Genomic DNA, 24,603 nt, shown 5'->3' with positions numbered 1-24,603 from the left:
TGAACCAACTAGTAACCACGAGGACAAGGGTTCAATCCCTGGCCTCACTCAGTGGGTTAAGGATCTGGTGTTGCCTCGAGCTGTGGTGTAGGTTGCAGACACGACTTGGATCTCTTGTTGCTGTGGCTGTGGTGTAGGCCAGCATCTGTAGCTCCAATTCAACCCCTAGCCTGGGAGCTTCCATATGCTGTGAGTGCAGCCCTAAAAAAGCAAAATACAAAAACAACAAAAAACTCTGTTTAGTTCTTGTCTACTTAGTTACTCAGAATACATGTTTCACCATTATGAAACTGCTCCAGTTAGAAAGGGATAGCACCTTTCCCCTCCAGAGGTAGTGACTAAACTAAAGCATTACCTTGTTTAGACTCAGTGTCAACAGTTGTCAAAGCCTTGCCTCTTAGGGCTTGAGGTATTGGGCTTTCAGGTATGACATTGGGCCTTATGTTAATTCATTCTTATTGGCAGCTATTCATTTAGTTTTTTAACTGTGCTAGGAATTTCCTGGTCCAGTTTTAAAATTTGAACCTGAATGTTTTAGTCCAAAAAAAAAAAAAGAGTCGTTAAGGAGTTCCTTTTGTGGCTTAAGGAGTTCCTTTTGTAGCTCAGCGCGTTACAAACCGAACTAGTACCCATGAGGATACGGGTTCAGTCACTAGCCCCACTCGGTTAAGGATCTGGCATTGCCGTGAATTGTGGTGTAGGCCAGCAGCTGTGGTTTCAATTCAGCCCCCAGCCTGGGAATCTCCATATGCCACAGGTGCAGCCCTTAAAAAAAAAAAAAAAAAAAAGAAAAGGAGTTGTTTAAAAGCCATGCAGATAGACTTTTTAATACAGTAAACCGAATCCCCCCCTCCTTTTGGACATGATGTGTTAGGGGCCTTCATAGTCTGTGTAACTAGTGAGAATGAGAGCTCTTGCTGACCGGGATAGGCCACTGTTTACTGGTGTGTTTGTTTTGTCACCATTCTGGTTTGACTCTAAGGAAATGAAAACATCTTTCATTTGTTCTTTATTTCCAAAGGGCATCCGCTTCGATCCTGAAATTCCGCAAACACTACGGCTAGAGTTTGCTAAGGCAAACACGAAGATGGCCAAGAACAAACTAGTAGGGACGCCAAACCCTAGTACTCCTCTGCCCAACACTGTACCTCAGTTCATTGCCAGAGAGCCATGTAAGTTGATCTGCTTTTTGTTTTGGGGTGGGAGGGGGTGGGGAGGAGAAGAAGAAGAACTCGGAATTATTCAAGGGCTTCTTGTGTGATTACACCATGGGACGAAGAGCTGGCTGGGTGTCATTTTCCATTTCTGTGAAGAGGCTGCTCGCCTCCTCTTGCCGTCGGAATTCCAAATACAGCAGTCCTGTTCGTGATTGGCTGTCCCAGAAGATGGCTCCACTTGATCAGAACTGCAACTGCAAAATTTCGCTCCAAGTGCTGTAGCTTCCCTTCATATGCTCTTGACCTTATTGAGGATGTATCTGTTTGCCTCGGGGAAATAAGCCCTTTTTTATTTCCCCATCCTTGGACGTGAGAACTGGTTCTCAGTATTCCCTTTACTTCATTTGCTGAAAACTATCCGTTCTGCAGCTTTGGGAAAATAGAATATTAAACATGAAAGAGCAGATAATAAGTTCTGGGTTTGCTTTTTTTTGTTTTTTGGGTTTTTTTTTGTTTTTTTTGTTCTTTTTTTTTTGTCTTTTTGTCTTTTTTGTTGTTGTTGTTGTTGTTGTTGCTATTGCTATTGCTATTTCTTGGGCCGCTCCCGCGGCATATGGAGGTTCCCAGGCTAGGGGTGGAATCGGAGCTGTAGCCACCGGCCTACGCCAGAGCCACAGCAACGCGGGATCCGAGCCGCGTCTGCAACCTACACCACAGCTCACGGCAACGTCGGATCCTTAACCCACTGAGCAAGGGTGGGTTAAGGATCACGGTTCCTAGTCGGATTCGTTAACCACTGCGCCACGACGGGAACTCCCTTTTTTGGGTGTTGTTTTTTTTTTTTGGTTTTTTTGTTGTTGTTGTTGGGTTTTTGTTTTTGTTTTTTTTTTTTTTTGAGCAGTTTAGCCATCAATCTTGGGGAAAAAGGAAACATACATAAAGCATTTATATTTTGGAACAGCCGGTTCCAGCCAAGTAGTACCCGTAAAGCTTTAAGGAAATTCAGAGCTTCCTGCTTTAAATGAATTGTGTAAAGACACAGACTGATTGTAGAACAAGCCTTTTACCCCAGGTAATGGGCTTATTCCCTTAAATGTCCAGGCTACCATTTCTGCCTTTGTTCGAATAACTTAAAAAGGGTGTGTTAATTTGCCTTCTCAAGCTCCATCAGTAGCAGAAGTGAGGCGTGAGAGAGGCCTTAACTTTTCCTTTCAGTGTGTGGCCACACATGATTGAATGCGGCTGGCGTTCAAGGAGTCCCACATGCCTTGCTGTTACTTGCAACTATTTCTGTCCCATCGTTCTTGATCTTCTTTCCAAACCACATGACCTTGGTTGTCTTCCTGCCTTCCCTGACAATATGCTTCAACTTTCCTTATTGAAATTGAAGGGTACATGGGTTCCTGTCTCCCCCCATGTCATGTGCATGTCAGATTTAATCAGGTTGTTGTGGAAGTTACCGTCATCCTGTAGCTCAGTCACTCTGGAGAAAGCTGCTGCCTGTCAGTGGAAACTAACAGATAAAAGCAGACTTTCTCTCCCAGTGTGTTCTGCAATTTTTCTATGAAGCCAGGACATCATAATAGAGGGGGAAAAATATTTTGTTCTTCCACATCCTAGGGAAACTTAAAACCTTTGTTTATTTGGGAAATCTAAACAAAAGTTTGATCTGATGGTGCAGTTGCACTGCAGGAGGGCATATGGACGTTTCTAACTAATTCTGTATCCTTAACAGCATCTAGCTCAGTGCTTTGCATATTGCATCTATTTATTTAATATTAGTGATGATGAGTGAATACATTTAATATTTTAATTTGGCTATGGGCAGAATTAGTCTATTTGTAAGAATTTATTTGTAATTTATCCGTAAGAATTTCAGTCTGTTTGCAGAGTTAGTCTTCATTTCTTTCTGAAGTTTCTTCTTTCTTGATGAAGGTATCAGGAAAGATTATTTGTAGGATAACCTTTATTTAGAAGATACAATCTAGGAATTCCATTGTGGCTCAGTGGGTTGAGAACCTGACTAGTATCCATGAGAATGGGGATTCCATCCCGGGCCTCACTCAGTGGGTTAAGGATCTGGTTTAGGTCAAGCTGTGGCTTAGCTCAAGGATGCAGCTCAGACCCCAAGTGGCTCTGGCTGTGGCGTAGGCCAGGAGCTACAGCTCCAGTTTGATCACTAGCCTGGAAACGTCCATATGCTGCAAGTGTGGCTGTAAAAAAAAGTGGGGCGGGAGAGGGGGACAATATAGACGAACTCTTTACTTTTCTAGTGAATTTGCTTGCTTCAATATCAGAGTACCTTGAAAAGATTAATTTAGACAAGAAGTATAATGCTGGCCATACTTTGTCCTTTCAGTTCTTTATTGAATACTTTTCTTTCTGGGAGTTTGGATGTTTTTCTTCTAAATTTGCTTTAGCAACTCTGAAATACTTAGCGCCAGGGAGGCTATAGCCAGTTCACGACAGGGTACATGAAAGCACCGCAGATGAACAAACTGGACATCTGTAAGTCCCTGAATTTACAGGAGAGCTTAGAGCAGAGTTCAGAACACTGCTCTGGCCAGCTCTGCCTTCCTGTGTACAGAACCACTCCGAAGTGCTCAGATAGTTTCCATGGCAGGGTCAAAACTGCCCTTTGCTCATGGCAAAACAAACTTGACATTAAAAAAAAAAAAAAAAACCAACACTAGTATATTCTTGAGAAAATATGTTAGCATGATTTCTCTTAATATAGCTCCTCTTTGTATCCACGGGCCTTGATGGACAGCAGTTCCACTGTCCACTCAGATTGACCTTATCATCCATTATAAATCCTGGGAATTGTGAACTTTTCTGTCACACATGAAAGATTGTTGTTTTCCCTGGAGCCCACCAGACTCCACACCACAGGCATGGTAGTGGCTCTGTACTGGCGAATCCAATTGCCCTGTACCCATAAGTGGTCCTAGAAGTGGTCCATTTAACTGCCTACCAGAAGTAGACCGTGATGGAATCATCGGATTGGGGGATTGGAAAAGACCTATAGGCTTCTCTATTGCTTCTTTTCACTGTTGTTTTCATGGTTTGGGCTGAAAAGTTCCCATTGCCATCACTAAAGGAAGAATGTGCTATGATTGGATTAGAAGACAAATATTTACTTGAGCTCTCATTTCTCAAATACCCCTTGAACTTAAATGACCACCAAGTATCGTGGACACTGGGGAAGAAGGGGACTGTGGTTTTCTGCCTTAAAAGAGCTGTCAGTTCAAGGGGTTGCTGGTGATCAAAGTGGTCAGGAAACTTGACCCATGGAAAGGATGTAAAAGAGATTCCTTGCCACTTAGTATTGATCGCCCCCAATCAGACAGACTGCCTTATTTGCTGAGCGCTTGCTCTGTGCCAGGCATGAAGGATGAGAAAACCAGATACTGCAACTTGCCAGGGGAAATGGTGGCCTTGGTGAGAAATCTCAGCCTTAGTCTTGAAGTTGGTGATGAGTGTTCTCATCCTGCCAGTTGTGGTCATGCCATGCTTGTGTTCTCTCAGCTAAATTAAATGATATTCTAAGATTGTCCTAAAGATTAAATGGGTGTGATGTATGTAGAGTAATAGGTGAATGTCAAGTATAATCTTAACATTAAAAAACATTGGATTGCTTTTTTTTTCCTAAGAGTTAAAAGTAAATATTGAACTACTGAGATGTCATCGCTGTGGCTGTAGCCAGTTGTCTTTGCAAATGAGAAGAAAAGAGGAGTGAAATTCATAGGCAATTCTCAAATGTAGTTGTATTAGTTTCCCAACTAAATTTTTTATTAATTTGACCTTCTCTGTTTCTTACTGCCTTGTATGTAATAAAGAAAAAATGCTGTGAAAAGCAGGAAGTTGTAGAGATGGAGAAATTTTTTCAGTTGTATAAAATTCTGCTAGATTATGCATTTGCTTATCCAGGAAACCATTGTAAGAATTCCAGTTAATTTAGAGATAAACACGGAGCAAGTCCATCTCTCTTGAGTTTTGTTTTTCTCATCAGTAAAGTGATACTGTGTATCAGAGACTCTGCTAAGCATTTTACATGAATTATTTCATTTGATTTTCAGTAGCACTATTTTACAGTTGAAGAATCTGAGGCCTATGAAGGTCCAATAACTTTCTTTTCAAGTCTCATGTATTTTTATTTTGGAACATATCTGTTATCTACACATAACGACCCTTTAAATCACTTTTCAAAATTTTGCCTTGAAATTGAATTTTTAATTAATATCACTGTTCCCTCTTTTCTATGTGTAGATTCATTTCCCTTACATATTTTGCCCATTGTGTTATTTTATTTTATTTTTGGTCTTTTTGTCTTTTTAGGGCCGCATCCTCGCCACATGGAGGTTCCCAGGCTGGGGGTCTAATCGGAACTGTAGCTGTTGGCCTACACCGCAGCCACGGCAATGCCAGATCCAGGCCGTGTCTGCAACCTACATCATAGCTCACAGCAATGCTGGATCCTTAGCCCACTGAGCAAGGCCAGGGATTGAACCCACATCCTCTTGTTTGCTAGTCGGGTTCACTAACTGCTGAGCCACGATGGGAACTCCCATTGTGTTATTTTGAATCTTATTTTAAGTGTGTCTCTGTTTGAATAGCACAGTGTAGAATTTGGTTTATGACTCTGTGAATCTTTTTTTTATTCCTTTTTTCTTTTTATTAAAGTATAGTCGATTTACAGTGATGTGCCAATTTCTGCTGTACGTCAAAGTGACCCAGTCATGCATCCCTTTCTTACATTATCTTCCATCATGATCTATCCCAAAAGACTGGATATAGTCGTCTGTGTTAGACAGTAGGACCCCATTACCTATCCATTCTACGTGTAGTATTTTGCATCTACCAATAGCTTGCTTGATCTTATGCAGTCATCGGATGTCTTGGGTTGAATCGTAACCCCCCCCCTCCCCAATCCAACTGAACCCCCAGTTGGAGGTTGCCTCACAATGTAACCATATTTGGAAATGTGCTCTTTGAAGAGGCAATTAAATTTAAATGGGATAATTCGGGCAGCTCCTAATCATGTGACTAGGGTCCTTATAAGAAGAAAAAGACATCAGATATGTGCTCACACAGAGGAAAGGCCACGTGAGGATGCAGTGAGAAGGCACTGCAAGTCAAGGACAGAGGAGAAGCCAGGAGAAGCCAGACCTACCCACACCTTGATCTTGGGCTTCTGGCTTCAGGAATTTTGAGAAAATTAATTTCTATTGTTTGAACCACCTGGTCTGTGATATTTTGTTACAGCAGCCTGAGCAGTCTAATATATCCAGTGGTAGAGTCTGGGTTTAAGTTCTGACCTTTCACTTAGTAGTTTTGCAACTTTAGTCTAATTACTTAAACTTTTCTGTGCCTCAGGCTTCTCAACTATAAAGTGGCAATAATTGAACATGGCCATTGGGTTGTGAGGATTAAATTAATTGACAAATGCAAAAGTTAGAAGAGGGACCACACAGTGAGTTCTCAGTGACTGTTAAAATGTGCATATAAAAATGTATGTTTAGGAGTTCCCATTGTGGCTCAGCATTAACAAACCTGACTAATATTTATGAGGATGCATGTTTGATCCCTGGCCTCACTCGGTGGGTTAAGGATCTGGCATTGATGTGAGATGTGATGTAGGTCACAGATGCAGCTCGGATCTGGCGTGGCTGTGATGTAGGCTTGCAGCTGCAGCTCTGACTTGACCCCCTAGTCTGGGAACTTCCATATGCTGTACCTACAGCCCGCTCCCCCCCCCAAAAAAGGATGTTTATGTGCCTTTTGTCTCTTGTGAGACCTAGAGTTTTTCTACCTTTTGCGTATACTTGGTATCCTAATACCTAGAAAAACATGTGGAATTTTTTGAGATGCCACAGACTTTATTTTATGCTTTTTTATTTTTATTTATTTATTATCTTTTTAGGGCTGCACCCGTGGCATATGGAGGTTCCCAGGCTGGGGGTGAAATCAAAGATGCTGCAGAGACTGCTGGGTCCTTAACCTGCTATACCATAGTGGGAACTCCTCAATTCAAATTTTATGGAGTAAATGTGAAAAGGCTCTGGGACTTTGAAGAATTCTGTAGTCCAGCCTTGAGGCTTCTGATTCTTTGGGTCTGGTCTGGTCTGCATGAAAAGCTCTTTGGGAGATTCCGATAGTCATTTTGAGAATCACCAGCACAATGAGGAATTGTAAAGTTCTTCCTACTCATACACTCTTCTCCTCCACCCTTGCAGCACCCCAATCCCCTCCTCCCAGAGAAATTCAGTGCTTATTAAATCAATACTGCTACGTACCTGGTAAGCACATGACCCTTCGGTGCATCATCAGACCACTTAATAGCTTTCCTGCTGTACCCCTGGAATTTCCCATTTGTCCAATACTGATCCCAGCTGTTAAGAAGTGAGTTTTCTGTCTCATGTCTAAAGAGATCCTGATAAAAAGTCTACATGCTTCTCAGGAAAAACATTTTTAGGCAGTGCAGGAAAATATAAAAAGGAAAACGAGTCAATAAATTCTCGCACCCAGGGACAAGCACTGTTAAACTTTCTGTGCCTGTTCTCCCTTTAACCTGCATATGATGACAGTATTTCTAGTGATACTTTTTTTACATTTTGGTACACTTATTCCTAAATAATATGCAACTATTGTTCACAGTCTAAAAAAACACCTTAGTTGTCATTTCATGTAGTTTAATTGATCATTGTTCTGTACAAATATTATATATTGATCCTTTTTCTTTTAATGATGTTTAAATTAGGTGCAGGTTATAAATCTTGTATATCTGGGAGGTCCCATTGTGGCGAAGTGGAAACGAATCCCACTAGTATCCATGAGGATGCGAGTTTGATACCTGGCCTCACTCAGTAGGTTGGGGATCTGCCGTTGGTGTGCGCTGTGGTGTAGGCCAGCAGCTGTAGCTCTGATTTTGTTGTATATCTTTCTACATGTATTTCTATACATTGATACATATATGTGTAAAAAATAGAGTGTGGCAGGTTATTTTTGTTTGGTTTTGATTTTTTGTTTGGTTTGGTTATAACATGTGGTCATACCGTCTTCATCATTTCTCATTTACCTCCTGAACATATTTCTGTCCAGGATTGTATACCCAGAGCATTATTCTTAAAGGCCCTTTGGTGGAAGGTGTGAGGGCCTTCAGTGCCAGGCTGACGGGGAGAATGGAGGTGGTTGAAGACGGCAGTCTCATGCTTTTGGAAGGCAAACTCTCCTTTAAGCTCTAGAAGCTGCAATGGGGAGACAGAGGGAGAAGAATGCCTTAAAATCTCCTTTATGCAAGGAGAAAGTTGAGTAGTGGGAAGAAAGCCCTTGCCCACATTTCATTAAATGTGACTTGGAATGCCAGTGGCAGTACATTGTGGGGGCTTGGGGCCGTGTGTTTAGGAATGAAGGTTCCCTTCACTCCTTCCACCAAGTTTAGGGAAGAGGAATTGGTGATGGCGAGACTACAGATCACTATTTCGCCTGTTTTTCTTCCACAGCCATAGCATGTGATAGTTCCCGGGGCAAGGATTGAACCTGCGCCACAGTTTCAGCCTGTGTCATAGCTGCGGCCACATAGGATCCATAACCCACTGTGCACGGGGAAACTTCTCTCACTTGTTTTTCTTAACCCAGTCCTTGCCGTAAGGTTTTTGATGGGAGGAATTCTAGAGAAAGACAGCAATGAGGAAGCTTTGAGCAGTGAGAGGCTTCAGGAAATTGTAATGGGGAGCGATCAGGAGATGGACCCAGGGAGGACACGGGAGGCAGCTGGCCCCTGAGGAGGAGAGGAGGTCATCAGAGTATGAAAGCTGAGCCTGCAGGATTTTGCTTACTTGACTCTGTGCCCACTGCTTCTGAGGCACCTCTGCAGTGGGGACTGTCTAGGAATTCTGTCCTTGATCTGGGCCACTTTGAAGCTGGTATACCAAGAAAGAATATTCACAAAAACGTGTCAACGACTTGCATTCTGTGCCCTGAGACTCCATGAAGATTGAGTAACCGCCAAGCATTCTCTGAACACCTCACCCCCTAATTCTCAGTTATGAGTCAGGACACATGTTTAACAACACTCAGGATGAGCTTAAGGGCACCGGGCACCTAAGCCCTTGCACATTCTGAGACATAAAAATGTGAAACAAAACCCCAGTAAATAAGGACAGCAGAATACTCTTAGAAACCAAAGACCAAATGTTTATTTCCACATATGTCCCACTCTGAAAACCAAAATATTATTTTCCTTTTAAAAAGAAGAATCAGGAGTTCCCCTCGTGGCTCAGTGTAGACGAATCTGACTAGCAACCATGAGGACGCAGCTTCGATCCCTGGCCTTGCTCAGTGGGTTAAGGATCTGGCATTGCGTAGGTCACAGATGCGGCTCAGATCCCACGTTCCTGTGGCTGTGGTGTAGGCCAATGGCTACAACTCTGATTCGATCCCTAGCATGGGAACCTCCTTATACCATGGGTACAGCTCTAAAAAGACAAAAAAAAAAAAGAAGAATCAAACATTTACTGAGCCACACCAAGATTTACAGCCCACTTCCACCTCTCTTCTCTTCAAACCTGCACACATTCCTAGTTTTTCCTTAGTGTGTATAATTTCAATAATTTTAATAATTATGCATCAATAATAAAATATTAGGCAATGGATTAGGTAAGAATGACTCCCTAGGGAGGTACCTGTTTTATGTGGGGGTGAGATCTATAGCACCATGTAGATCAGCTAATCTTATCCAGTTTATGATTTAATGAATAGCCTATCTTTGATTAGCAATGGCTATGAACATTTTGCTTTGAGTTTCTGTTTGCTTATCTGATCATTTAATCAGCTATGAACAAGTGCCTTAAAGTCTCAGGAAGTCAAATTTCCTTGGAAGTCACAGCTCTTTTGTAATGAAAATAACTGCCCCAACTTTAGTGTTTTGTAAACTCAAATTACCCATCACCTCTACAGAGAAATGAAAAGAATAAAGGGAGTTCATTTACTGGGACAATCCAAAAGAAACAGCCACTGCACACTTAATTCTTCTAAGGCCAAGTACTCTCTTCATCTGATCATTAAAAGGAAGTCCTTTCTGAGTCTGTTAAAGTTTGTTGCAGGCTTCCTGCTTCGACCCTTCTGCTTTTTCATACTCTTATAATCCTCACATAAAGAGACCCTTTCTCTTGTACAGCATTTCTCCAACGTCTTTGTCTACTAACCTCTGGTTGGTCTCCAAGACCCCTTCAGGGAGTTCACAAGGCCTAAGGTATTTTTTTCATGAGAAGAGTTTGTTTTTCTCACTGTCTATAGGTAGGCACAACTACTGGCACTTTGGTGCACGTCAAGAGAGTGACACAAAACTGTACCAGTAATCACTGGGTTCTTCACTGTCTCACATGTTGTATTTAAAAAATATTAATGAAACTTTCTTAGAAGTTTCACCTAAGAAAGACCTAGGAATTAATTCAATTTCAACTTTTTTTTTTAAACTGAATTACAATGTTGTTTCAGGGGTACAGCAAAGTGATTCAATTTACATATACATATATTTATATTATTTTTCAGATTCTTTTCCATGACAGGTTATCATAAGATATTGAATTTAGTTCCCTGTGTTATTCAGTAGGTCCTTGTCAGTTATTTTATATATAGTACTGTGAATATGTTAATCCTGAACTCTTAATTTATTCTCCCCCTTTCGATCTCAACTCTTAAGTACAAATCATTATGTGATTCTTTTTTGACAAAACAGGGCAGTACACAGTAAAGCTCTTCAGCAGTGGTTTAAGTTGTCAGCTGAACTGGCTGACATTTTTATTTAAAAGGATAACTTGATAGACACACCAGTTATTCAAACTTGGATATTTGGCATTCTTTTTCCTCGAAAATTAACGAAACAAGCCTATCATTTTAAGAAAAACAACAGAACTTGTTGAAACGATAAAATTCGAACTATAAAACAAAAAGAATTTTTGAACTCTCATAACCACCACCAATGAGTTTGCCGGCTTCCCAGCACTTGATGACTTTCTTGGTGAGATCATTGATGATACTAATGAATTTTTCCTGAATGATGAAATTAGTCAACATTTGGAAGATCAGCATAATGCAGACAACCAGTATTTTCCAAATAACCAATGCATCATGGTATAAAATCATGCATTGGTTTAAAAAAATCCATTTAAGATATAAAATTGAATTTAATGTAACAGTACATTAATGTAACAGTACATTTTTAGGTATAATATAAAAAAGGGATATCCAGTTACCTGTAAAAGATATTAAAATACTCCTTCCTTTACAAGCTATACATTTCTGTGAGGCCTCCCCCCCACCCCCAATATTCTGCAGCAGTACAACACATTGTAATAGATTGAGAAACAGATAAGAGAATCCAGTTAGTTGTCTTCTATCTGGATTAGACAGTTAGTATCTGTCTTCAATCAAATACTAAAGAGGGGAGTTCCCGTCGTGGCGCAGTGGTTAACGAATCTGACTAGGAACCATGAGGTTGCGGGTTCGGTCCCTGCCCTTGCTCAGTGGGTTGACGATCCGGCGTTGCCGTGAGCTGTGGTGGGGTCGCAGATGCGGCTCGGATCCCACGTTGCTGTGGCTCTGGTGTAGGCTGGCGGCTATGGCTCCGATTCAACCCCTAGCCTGGGAACCTCCATATGCCCGGGAGCGGCCCAAGAAATGGCAAAAAAAAGACAAAAAAAAAAAAAAGAATGTACAAATACTAAAGAGGCTACAAAAGTGTAGAATTAAAGTTTTTCCTTGTTTGTTTTGAAATAGGTGCTTGTTTTTCATAAACATATCTATTTAATATATAATGATTTGGTTTAATGCTTTGATATTTGCTTTCTGCTGTACATTTATTGATATATGAAAAAATAGAGCTGAGAATAAAAGTATCAGAGCAGCATGTAATATCTCATTCATCTAAATATCAGCAGGTCAGAGTTCCAGTGGTGGCTCAGCGTTAACAAACCTGACTAGTAACCATGAGGACGCAGGTTCGATGCCTGGCCTCACTGCGTGGGTTAAGGATATGGCGTTGCTCTGAGCTGTAGTGTAGGTCACAGTCATGGCTCAGATCTGGCGTGGCTGTGGCTGTGGCATAGTCCGGTAGTTGCAGCTCTGATTCGACCCTTCGTCTGGGAAATTCCATATGCCGCAGTGTAACCCTGAAAAAAAGATAGTAAATAAATAAATATCAGTATGTGTGTATTTGTATGGCTGTTCATCACAAACACTAAAATACTTAGTTCAAGTCTTTTTACAGTTGAATTTTTCATGCTAGGTCAATATATTGTATTTAGTTAAGTGTCTTTTAACCTAGGACCCTCCGCTTACCCTGCACTCTCTTTTTTTAAGCCACTGACTTGTTGAAAAAAGTGACAACCTCCCTGAGGAAAATAATCCTCTTTCCGTGCTTTCTGTTTGTTTGGTTTGTTTATTTATTTATTTATTTATTTATTTATTTATTTATTTATTTAGGATGTCTTTTCACTGCTTTCTGTGTCCCCTGTATTTACTGCAAACCAAAAGTCTTGATTAGATTTGGAAAGTGTGGTTAAATTCAGGTTCATCTTCTTTCCTCAGGAATCACTGTCACAGGTGGTGCTGTGTGCTTCATGTGGCATCATCGCATTAGGAAGTAACCAACATTTAGGTTATTCTGCTTTTGGTGATGCTGAGATGGACCTGTGGATTAGGGTAGCAGATATATAATAACTCTTCCATTGTAAAGGTCTCTGTCAACTTCATTTTCCTGGTTTCATCCATTGACCTTCATCTTACTTGCCATGACTGTGACCTACACTACAGCTCAGAGCAACGCCATATCCTTAACCCACGGAGTGAGGTTAGGGGCTGAGAAATGGTGATTTTATAAATCTGTCTACTCTGAAATACAGTTAGTTCTTACAAAAAATAAAAAGGCAGAATAAATCCTTAATTCTTCCCCTCTCCATGCCAATTTTCAACCTAAGAGATTGATGCCTGGTTATCTACATTGGTGGTCACTGTTTTTTTTTTTTGGGGGGGGTCACTTTTTTCCCCTTCATTTTCATTATTTTTGTGTATCATAATGAAGTTGTGTTTTTATATTTTTAAGGTGTTTCAATATATTGCAGTCATTCCTTCTGATACCAACAAAGGGACAGCATTATTTTTAAAGCATTTTTTTAAAAACTGAAGTATAATTAATGTATTAGTTTCAGGTGTACGGAAGAGTGATTCAGTTACATATTCAGTTATATATATATATTTTTAGATTTTTTTCCATTACAGATTATTTCAAGATATTGACTATAATTCCCTATGCTATATAGTAGGTCCTTGTTATTTTATATATAGTAGTGTATATATGTTAATCCCAAACTCCTAATTTATCTCCCTGCCCTCCCACTATAACCTTAGCTCCAATAAGTTTGTTTTCTATGTCTGAGTCTGTTTCTGTTTTGTAAATAAGTTCATTTGTGTGGTTCTTTTAGATTCCACGTGTAAGTGATATCATAAAGACACATATAAGTGATAACAAAGACATTTGTCTTTCTTCACTCTACTGGATGTGATAATCTTTATATCCATCCATTAAACAAATTCATTTCCTTATTGAAACAAAATGGCTTTGTTTCACTATTTTTATGGCTGAGTAATATTCCATTGTATATATGTACCATGTCGTCTTTATTCATCCATCTGTCAAAGGACATTTAGGTTGCTTCCCTGTCTTGGCTGTTGTAAATAATGCTGCTATGAACATTGGGTGCATATGTCTTTTCAAATTATAGTTTTCTCTGGATATATGCCTAGGAGTGAAATTGCTGAATCATATGATAGTTCTATATTCAGTTTTTAAGGAACGTCCATAGTGGTTGTACTAATTTACATTCTCACCAACAGTGTAGGAGGGTTCCCTTTTCTCCACATCCTCTCTAGCATTTATTGTTTGTAAACTTTTTGATGATGGCCATTCAGATCAGTGTGAGGTGATACCTCATTGTAGTTCTGATTTCTATTTTTCTAATAATTAGAGGTGTTGAGTATCTTTTCATGTGCCTTTTGGACATCTCTCTGTCTTCTCTGGAAAGATGTCTATTTAGATTTCCTGCCCATTTTTTTATTAGATTGTTTGTGTTTTTTTAATATAAAACTGCATGAAATGTTTGTATATTTTGGAGATTAAATCACTTGTCAATTGCTTCACTTGAAAAGATTTTCTCCCATTATGTGGGTCATCTTTTTGTTTTTTGGGTTTTTTATGGTTTCCTTTGCTGTTCAGAAGTTTAATTAGGTCCCATTCCTATATTTTTGTTTTTATTTTTATTACTCTAGGAGATGGATCCAAAAAGATAATTGCTACAATTTATGTCAGAGAGTGTTCTGCCTATGTTTTCCTGTAGGAGTTTTATAGTACCTTGTCTTACATTTAGATCTTTAATCCATTTTGAGTTTGTTTTTGTGGGTGGTGTTAGAGAATGTTCTAATTTCATTTTTTACATGTAGCTGCACAGTTTTTTCCAGCCCACTTGTTGAAGAGACTGTCTTTTTCTCCCATTGTATGTTCTTGTCTCCCCTGTCATAAATTAGTTGGCCATAGGTACATGGGTTTGTCTCTGGACTTTCTGTCTTGTTCTACTGATCTGTGTGTTGATTTTTGTGCTAGTACCATAGTGTTTGTTTGGTTTTGGCTATATCCACAGCATGTGGAAGTTCCTAGGCCAGGCATCAAACCCACAGCACAGTAGTGACAACACCAGATCTTTAACCTGCTGAGCTACCAGAGAACGCTCGGTACCACACTCTTTTGACTACCGTAGCTTTGTGGTATAGTCTGAAGTCAGGAAACATGATTCCTCCAGCTCAGTTCTTTCTCACAATTAATTGTCTTGGCTATGGGGCACCCTCTTTTTGATGGAAAGAAATTCCAGGGCTGTCTCACTGTTCAGGGCTCTGGTATGTTCATGATTCTTGGTAATAATGGGCTCTCCTTGCTTGGTGCTTCAGGACTGGTACCATGTGCCTTCATGTGCTTCCCCAATTTCCCAAAGGATATGTCATTGTTGGAGTATAAAGAATTTCTTTGGCTTTATATTTGGTCAAATCAACTCTTTTTAATCCACAAAAAAGACTGCTTATATGACCTCACAGATCATAAGATTTTTAGAGAGACAAGAGATTGTTCGGGTTTTATTTTTTGTTTTTTAAATGCTTCAGACTGCTTAGTTAGGAACTGCTGTGGAACAGTGTGATTACTAGTCATTATATAAGATTGGTAGTTTTTCTTCTTAAATTGAAGAATATTTGAACCAGAAAATAACAGAAGGTAGTTTTACATGTCCAGTAATCCCCCCTCCCATGAAATTAAGCTATAAATGAAAAGGTGGGACATTTAACAGTCGGAAAGGTCATCAAAAAGAAATGACATTTGTCTCATAAAAAGAGTGTCTTTGAATTATACACGTCAACTAAACGTAAAACAGACTGAGCAGTGATATTGACTGGATACTTTAAAAGAAGCTCAGGGGCAGAAAGTTAAATATTTAGATTAGTGTGAAATGTTAGCTTTGTAGCCATGTAGCATTGATGGAGTATTCCTGGAACATGTCTCCTCTGCTTGTTTTAACACCTGATGTTGGTCCCTGAAATGGAATGTGTATAGACTGGAAGATACTTGGTGACATGGGTGGGTTTGTTTGACGTTTTCTTTTTGTTTGTATAAGCCCATTAGGTATTTCTTTGCACTCTTTAATACTGTTGAAAATTGGTGCCTTTCTACAATCAAGACAGTATGGGTCTGTTATTTCATAACATGATCTGTTTGGGTTCACTGACTTTTTGCCCCCCCCCCCCCAAAAAAAATAGGCGCTTGAGTCTGAGGTTGAACTTACTTGACTTTTTCATCTTGTTTATGAAGAGTAGATTGATTCTATCAACAGGTATGGTGCCTGGCTCGGAAACAGCAACTTAGTATGCAGCTAGTATGAGAATGTCTATTTCCCTGCCTCTCCCCCTCAACTCTGAGGCTGTTATTGTACATAAACTTACACATGCTGTCTGATAGGCAAAAGTGACAGGTCATTTTCATAGTTTATTAATAAACTTAATTTCTTGTCATAGTCACTGGCCATTTAACTTCAGAATGTTATTTTTCTATTTATCTGTTCCTTATTTCCCTTACTCATGTGTCTATTGAAGAAAAACAATGCTTCCTTCACTCGTGTGGTTTATTTTCAGTGGTTCATCATTGTCATCTGGTTGAAGGAGAAGCTGGTGGTTTTATAGGTTTTTCCTTCCCCTCTCATTTGATAACATGAGCCCATCACAGCTGGCAGTTCCTCTTAATTTTAATCATGAACTCCCTGTTTTGCTTGAGCTCATTGAGCTATAGTGGGAATAAAATGAGATACTGTGCTTCAAGATATATTAAGCACTATGTAATGGCACGTGGCAAATGGTATTGCTTCACCAGGAGAACCTAAAACTCAGCTTAAACACAGGGTCATTTAGATTGCAGTTAGACATACCTTTTTGTTTTCTGCAGCCCTGTATCAGAGGACAGAAATTTTAACTTTCTTTATAGGTGATGTTTCTGAAGATCAAGAGGAGCTATAGTTTCCCCCAAAGTCACAAAGTCAAATACCTAGAGTTCGCTATATGGGTCTTGCTTCAGTCTCATATGTAACAATGGTTTTCTTCTCTTCTTTTGCGAAAGCCCCAGGTAATTGCTCATCTTCATTTAGGATAAATGATAGAAAGGATAAAGAAGGCCATATGAGATATTAAAAGAAAGGATCTGAACAGTATGAGAGTTAAAGATACCAAAGTGAGGTCCAGAGTTTTCCCCAGTTTAACCCTGTCATTGTGATTCTCTAATGCCTAGCCAGCCATAGATTTTTTTTGGCAACATGGATGGCCCCAGCCGTAGATTATTATTACTTAGGTCCACTAATTTATTGCCTGATCCTGTGTATTTTTCAAAATATACATTTAACCATACATTAGTGCCTTTAGAATCTTAATTTCAAGCTTCAGCAGAAAAACTACTTTTTTGTAGCACCTTTTCCATGCTCTTCAAAGACTTTTTTTTTTGCTCTTCAGGCCCACACTTGTGGTATATGGAAGTTCTGGGCTAGGGGTTGAATTGGAGCTGCAGCTGTCAGCCTGTGCCACAGCCACAGCAATGCTAAATCCAAGCCACATCTTTGACCTACACCAAAGCTCATGGCAATGCCAGATCCTTAACCCACTGAGTGAGATTAGGGATTGAACCCATGTCCTTATGGATCCTAGATGGGTATCGTTGTTTTTTTTGTTTGTTTTTTTGTCTTTTTGCCATTTCTTGGGCCGCTCCCGCGGCATATGGAGGTTCCCAGGCTAGGGGTGGAATCAGAGCTGTAGCCACTGGCCTACTCCAGAGCCACAGCAACGCGGGATCCGAGCCGCGTCTGCAACCTACACCACAGCTCACGGCAACGTCGGATCCTTAACCCACTGAGCAAGGCCAGGGATCGAACCCGCAACCTCATCATGGTTCCTAGTCGGATTCGTTAACCACTGCGCCACAACGAGAACTCCCTAGATGGGATCATTAACTGCTGAGCCACAAAGGGCATGCCCCTGTTTTTAATTTTATTGACAAATAATTATTCGTAGTATGCTCTAAAATTTTTAATCACATCATTTTGCAAATTCATGCTTTTGTTTGTGCCTCCTGAATGTTTTTGTTCATTTTATTAATCTTATCAAGTACTGGCTTTGGTTCTGTTGATCTTTTCTTTTGAATCTTTCATTTCTTTTGATATTTGCTCACAGCAAAGCCAGATCCTTAACCCACTGAGCGAGGCCAGGGATTGAACTTGTGTCCTCATGGATACTAGTCAGATTTGTTTCCACCAAGCCACGATGGGAACTCCAAAGACCATTTTTAACATGGTAATAAATACCAAGGTTGGGATCCTATGGGAACATTACAAGTTTAGTTCATCATTTCACCTAAACATAACTTTTTTCTTCTCTCTTAATCGCTGGATGTATTTATGAAGAAAGTTAATCTAGATCTATGTATGAAGAAATTTAATAAAACAAGAATAAACCTTGTCATTTGAAAGTATTTCAAAAGCCATTTTATTACGTAGTAAATGTTTCTCAAACTTGTTCCATTTAACTTCTTTTCCTAAAATAGCATTTTAACTTGACTTCTGGCAAATAACTTACTCCTCAAAGGTTGAGCTAAGTTTTGAATGTAATAATTTTGCGTAGAAGCTAAATTTAGCTGCTAGCAGTCTCCCACTTCTAGTTTAAATCTAAGTGAACTTTTAAAAGTCTAAAATATACTGGCCTCTCCCAAGACCTAGACTCTGATATTAACAAATGCCAAAAAGAGATGTGCAAACAGGAAACTATGTGATTCTTTTTAAAAATGTTTTAAATCATATAATCATTTTTCCACTTGACCTCACCCCCAAATAAAAAGGATCTACAGTAAACCTGTGGAAACTTTAGAAATCTTTTTGTTTTTCTTCCCCACATCTCCCTATTTATATATTTTTAAGTGCCACCTGATATGGCAAACAAATGTAAATGATGTCCTTTCAGAGTTCTCCAGCTTCTTCTCTGAAGTAATCTAAAATTCTGGAGCCATAATACAAAGCATCAGATAAAAGTGTGAGACTCTATCCTTGGGAAATATTAAGTGCCTTAAAATGATGAAATGCAACAACAGGAACATTTTCCCCCCCAGTTTCTAGAAGGGATTGTGTTACTCTTTTAAGTGATACCCCTTTAAGTGACTGAGTCATGAGATTGTAGTTCAGGAGAATGGAAGCTCCTTGAGGGGACCAGAGGGAGGAACATCCTGGCTAGAGGGTAGGGTCTTTGATGAGGCACAGACCCTACTCAGGGCAAGTAGGGTGCTGATCTCAGGGTCAAGCCTAGTCAAGTTCCCACCTCTGCCACGGGTGAGAGCCCTTCCAGCTGGCCTTCCTTTCCTTACTAACCCTGAGCCTTCCCACCCTCCAGCTACTTCTTTGTTGAAATCTCCCCTGAAAACAACATGGTGTGTGAAAGCGTTCCTCAACCCTCATGTGAAAGGTATTGATTTATTTAAAATAGTTGATGCATTTAAATCCCAGGTTAGCAGCAGTTATGATAAGCAGTTACAATAGCTTTTTGATGAAAATCTACTTTTTTATTTTTATTTATTTCCTTTTTAGGCCTGCAGGTGCAGCATATGGAAGTTCCCAGGCTTGGGGTTGAATCAGAGCTGTAGCTTCCAGCCTACACCACAGCCACTGCAACTCGAGATCCGAGCCATGTCTGTCAATGTCAGATCCTTCACCCACTGATGGAGGCCAGGGGTAGAACCCGTGTCCTCATGGATACTAGTGGGGTTTGTTACCACTGAGCCACAACAGGAATTCCTGAGAAGCTATTCTTAACAGATAGATCCCTGTCGTGGCCCAAGAAGAGCTCTCTTTCCCTCTGGATGGTCTCACCTCCTGGCCATGGTGTGCAGTCCCTTTGTGATTAGTACCTCAGCAGTGCACAGCCCAGCCAGTCAGTGCTGGCATATCTTGTGCCCTCACTTGCCTCTGGGCTTTTTGTCTATTGCCTATTTCCTGACCATAAATTCAGTCCTTTTGCAAATGGGCTAGTTGTCCTGTAAAACTCATTTTAACTATCCCCCCCTCTGGAAAGCGAGTCTGACTATCCAAAGGAGGAATTCCTTTAGAGAAAACTTGTCATACTGTATTCAATACTGTATACTGTATGGACATTACTAATTACTTTTCCACGTCCAGGCTGAGGACTCTAAGCTTCTTTTTTTATTATTTTTTTCTTTTTAGGTCCACACTAGCAGCATATGAAGGTTCCCAGGCTAGCACTCAAATTGGAGCTACAGCTGCCGGCCTACACCACAGCCACAGCAATGCAGGATCCAAACCGCATCTGCGACCTACAGCACAGCTCACGGCAACGCCGGATTCTTAACCCACTGATCGAGGCCAGGGATCAAACCTGCAACCTCATGGTTCCTAGTTGGGTTCGTTTCCGCTGCGCCAAAACAGGAACTCTGTCTCTAAGCTTCTTAACTAACAAGATTGGGTATAATGTTAGACACAGTCATATTTAATAAATGCTTGCTAAATTAATTATTGCTCCAGTTAGGCTGCTGAAACTTACACCCAGCAACCTATTTTTAATCGCTGAGCCTTGCGTATAAGTCTAATGCCAACTTTTTTCTTTCTTTCTTTCTTTCTTTTTTTTTTAATTTTATGGATGCACCTCAGGCATGTATGCAAGTTCAGGGCCCAGGGATTGAATCCAGGCTGCAGACGCAACCTACACCACAGTTGGGGATTGAACCCATGACTCTGCAGCAAAGTGATCTGCTGCAGTTGGATTCCTAAACCACTAGACATCAGTGGGAACTCCTAATGCCACATTTACATGATAGCGCTTCAAAATCTAGATTTCTGGCACCTGGTTTTCCAAAAGAATGAGATAGTCCAGGAAGGGTGACTTCTCATACTGGGCAGAACATCCTCCTTTGCTTATAGAAGAGCCATCACTGGGAGGAGACTAAGAGAGAAAGCATTCCTTCTGAAGAAGGATAAGCAAAGATCTTAGTTCTTTCCAGTAAAAGAAGGAAGGCAATAAAGGTGGAAGTGTAAATACTGTTTAACTTGGATGACAGATAAAAGAAGTTCTTAAAAGTAAAGACATGCCACTGCAGTCACATTTTCAAGCTTAATTTTATTTTAATCACTTTGAAGGCTGAGAAGCCCTGGAGTTGGCCCTGGAAGCACACACAGCCTTGAGAAATCCCTTCTGAGCTGTGTGGCTGCCCGCTGGTTAGATGGATTACATTCAAGGCAAGAGGAAGAACTGGCTTTAAAAGTTGGGTGGCAAGAGTTCCTGTCGTGGCACAGCGGAAATGAATCCATGTAGGAACCATGAGGTTGCAGATTCAATCTCTGGCCTCACTTAGTGGGTTAAGGATCCAGCATTGCCATGAGCTGTAGTGTAGGTCACAGAGGCAGCTCAGATCCTACATTCCTGTGGCTCTGGCGTAGGCCGGCAGCAACAGCTCCGATTAGACCCCCTAGCCTGGGAACCTCCATATGCCGCTGGTGTGGCCCTAAAAAAGACAAAGACAAAACAAAAACGAAAAAGTTGGTTGACAGGAGTGTCATTTGTGGCTCAGTAGGTTAAGAACCCGACTAGTATCCATGATAATGCAGGTTCATTTCCTGGCCTCGCTCAGTAGGTTAAGGATCCAGCGTTGCAGTGAGCTATGGTGTAGGTTGCAGATGTAGCTCAGATCTGACGTTGCTGTGGCTGTGGTGTAGTCCAGCAGCTGCAGGTCTGATTCCACCCCTAGCCTGGAAAACTTCCACATGCCACAGGTACAGCCCTAAAAAGAAAAAGAAAAATTTTTGTGGCAAGAATCTTTTTGTTCAAAAAAATCAGTGCTAGCTTTACCCAGCTTGAGGTGAGTTGTATTGGTGGAGATGGGGAGAAGGAAGGAGTAAATGGAAATCCTTATTAGTTAGGCATTCTCTTTGATTCAAAAGAAATTGGGAGCTTTTGGAGATCTCTTAAGAAGGGTTAGAAAAAACACTGGGAGTTCTTGTGGCACAGCAGGTTATAGATCCAGCATTGTCACCCCAGGAACTTCCACATGCCCTTGCTGCTGCAGCCCAAAAAGGGGGAAAAAAAAATTAGCATTAGGTTTGACTATTTTCTCATCCAAAAAAATTAAATGTAATGATTAAAAATGCATCACCAAAAAAGCACCAGGGTGATGATTCAGACAACACTTTGTGAGTCCATCCTAAAAAGGGCATGTGAGCCTCTCTTTCTGCCACATACTCTCAAGAAACTTTCCCAGTCCTCCCCCCACCTCTGTTTATTCCCAGCACCGTTTGCCCCTCTGGACCTGATTCTCATCTAAAGATATTCCAAGTGTGGGGAAAAAATAACTTTTCCAATAAAACCTTGAGCTGAGTTATTGAAAACCCTCAGGCCAGCTTCTCGTCCTATATTTGCAGCAGGGACAGACAGTCTAATAGCTGGAATGGTCCTGGGAGCTGGTGTGAAGTCTGCACACCGTGCAAGCCTGGCCCCAGCCATGATCTCACAACTGCCCTGAGAGGCCTTTTCTGGGGCTCCCAGCCTCACTCATCCCCAACCACTGATTCTTCTAAACTCCCCATCCTCATCTCTTTCCATCAGTTCCCATGAAAGGTCCAGAGAGAACTCTCCAAACAGTCTGTAAACTCCTGTCATGTTACCACTAGCTGGCCTGAAGCCACTGGTTCCATCACAGCCTCATCTCGTCATCATTTACCATCCAAGCCCCACAACTGTTTGTGCCGTGGGCTTTATGATTCGTTTACCAGATTGTTCCCAGCCCCTGCATCCCACGCTGGGCCCCACCACTGTTTGAGAAAAGAAACATTTACTTGGAGAGGATCCAACAGGAAGAAAATGATTGAAAGATTGGAAAGAGGGGTTGCTCAGAGAAAAGGATGCAAGAGCTGGATGGGTTGATCTCTGAGAAGATTGACAGAGGGAGGTTGAGGAACGGCATCAGCAATCTCTTTGCTTGCTTCATTTTCATCAGTTAAAATATTATCCTTAAAGATACTTTAAAAAATTGTATTCTGGAGTTCCCATCATGGCTCAGTGGTAATGAACATGACATATCCGTGAGGACTCGGTTCTCTCCCTGGCCTTGCTCAGTGGGTTAAGGATTTGGCATTGCCTTGAGCGTGGTTTGAGTGGTAGGTACGGCTCAGATCTGGCATGGTTGTGGCTGGGGTGTACGGCTGTAGCTCTGATTTGACCCCTACCCTGGGAGCTTCCATATGCCGCAGGTGCAGCCAAAAAAAGCTCCCCCCCCCCCAAAAAAAAGGATTCCTTGTTTAGTGATGGACATTTTGTGCAGAATGTTCATTTTGATGGCACGGTGGTCTGAGGCACTCCTACAGTCTCTCCAACAGGATCTTGTTCCCTGTGTTTCCATCCCCCTTCTGATTTGCTGTGAAATATGACAGCAAGGGTGGGTGAGCTGAAGTTGCCTGAGGTAGGATGGAGCCACTGCAAGTGTATTTGTTTAATTAACTCCAGTTGGGAAACCCAGATATATCTTTCTTGCCGTTGAGGTTAGTCTTTATGTCCTACATAGTTGTGATAGCTGGTAAAAACCTGGAGTCAGTAGGTAGAGAAGTTTAATAAGGATGACAAGAAAAACAGCAGGTTTTATCCTAGGCGTTTTGTCAAGTGATTCAGATTCGTTATCTCATTTACTCTTCACAACAACCTATCGTGTAACTGCAATTGTTATCCTCATTTTATAAATTCGGAACCAAGCCCAACGAGCTTTTAAAATGTGTCCAGTCTCGTATTTTTTGCATTGCCCATCTGGGGTTCAAAACCTGGTCTCTTGGGCTACAGAGCACAGGTTGTTTCTGTTTTTGTTTTGCTTTGTGTTTTGGCCGCACCCACAGCATGTCTTCCCGGGCCAAGGATCAAACCCATGCCACAGTTTGTGACCTGCACCACAGCTGTGGCAATGCTGGATCCTTAACCGGCTACACCACAAGGAAACTTCTTTAGTGTGTTTGTTTGGTTTTTTTGTTAAAAGAGAAAAATGTTTTTTAAACAGCTTTATTGATAGAGAATTCACATACCATAGAGTTCACCCATTTAAACTATGCAATTTAATGGAGATGTTGCATATTATTTTTTTCTTTTTTTTTTTAATTTTGTTTGCTTTTTATTTATTTATTTTTACAAATCCTGTGTCAAGGGCTGACTGAATAGATCACAGCAAGAGAGCCGTTTTTCTGTGTTCGATACCCTGCCTCAGAAGCAGGTTGGCTGTGAATTGTTTACCACCAGGTTCCCCCCAAATGTGCGGAGCCTGACAGGCAAGGAAGGGCCACCTTTCCAGCTATGCTCCAAATTTTATAAATTGTGGTAAAATACATATGACATAAAATTTGCCATTTTAGCTATTTTTAATTGTTCACTTCAGTGGTATTAATCATAATCACAATGTTTTGCACCCATTACTACTATTTCCAAAACTTTTTCATCGCCTGAAACAGAACCTAACCTTTAAGCAATAACTTCCTGTTCCCTCCTCCCTAAAACCCTGCTTTCTGTCTCTGAATTTCCCTGTTCTCAATTATTCATGTAAGTGGAATCATGTAATTTTTGCCATTAATGTTTAGTTACTTTCTCTTTAGCTTCAAGTTTTAAGGTTCATTCATGTCGTAGTGTGTGTTAGAATTTCCTGCTGGGGTTTTGAGATTTTCTTTTGTATATTTTTACTGATATAAAACCTAACAAATATGAAATTTGGAAAATCTTTAGTGTTATATTCAGTCCTCTTATGTTTGTTTTGTAATATTGGAAGAAGAATGTTCTCATCTTTCTCATC

The 24,603-nt window shown here is 40.7% G+C and overlaps 1 protein-coding gene across 5 annotated transcripts in view; it reads left to right on the top strand.

Annotated features, from left to right (window-relative positions):
• Positions 1 to 24,603, top strand: part of RBPMS (RNA binding protein, mRNA processing factor) — a 185,795-nt gene that overhangs the window by 114,923 nt on the left and 46,269 nt on the right. For all 5 annotated transcript variants that reach the window (XM_047772544.1, XM_047772549.1, XM_047772546.1 and 2 more), the window contains exon 5: positions 1,022 to 1,172. In XM_047772544.1, the coding sequence (XP_047628500.1) occupies positions 1,022 to 1,172 (151 nt within the window). The remainder of the gene's footprint in view (positions 1 to 1,021; positions 1,173 to 24,603) is intronic.

Source organism: Phacochoerus africanus, chromosome 3, assembly GCF_016906955.1.
Source record: "Phacochoerus africanus isolate WHEZ1 chromosome 3, ROS_Pafr_v1, whole genome shotgun sequence".
NCBI lineage: Eukaryota > Metazoa > Chordata > Mammalia > Artiodactyla > Suidae > Phacochoerus > Phacochoerus africanus.
Note: the sequence above shows the minus strand (reverse complement) of the source record. Positions and strands in the feature narration are given on the sequence as shown.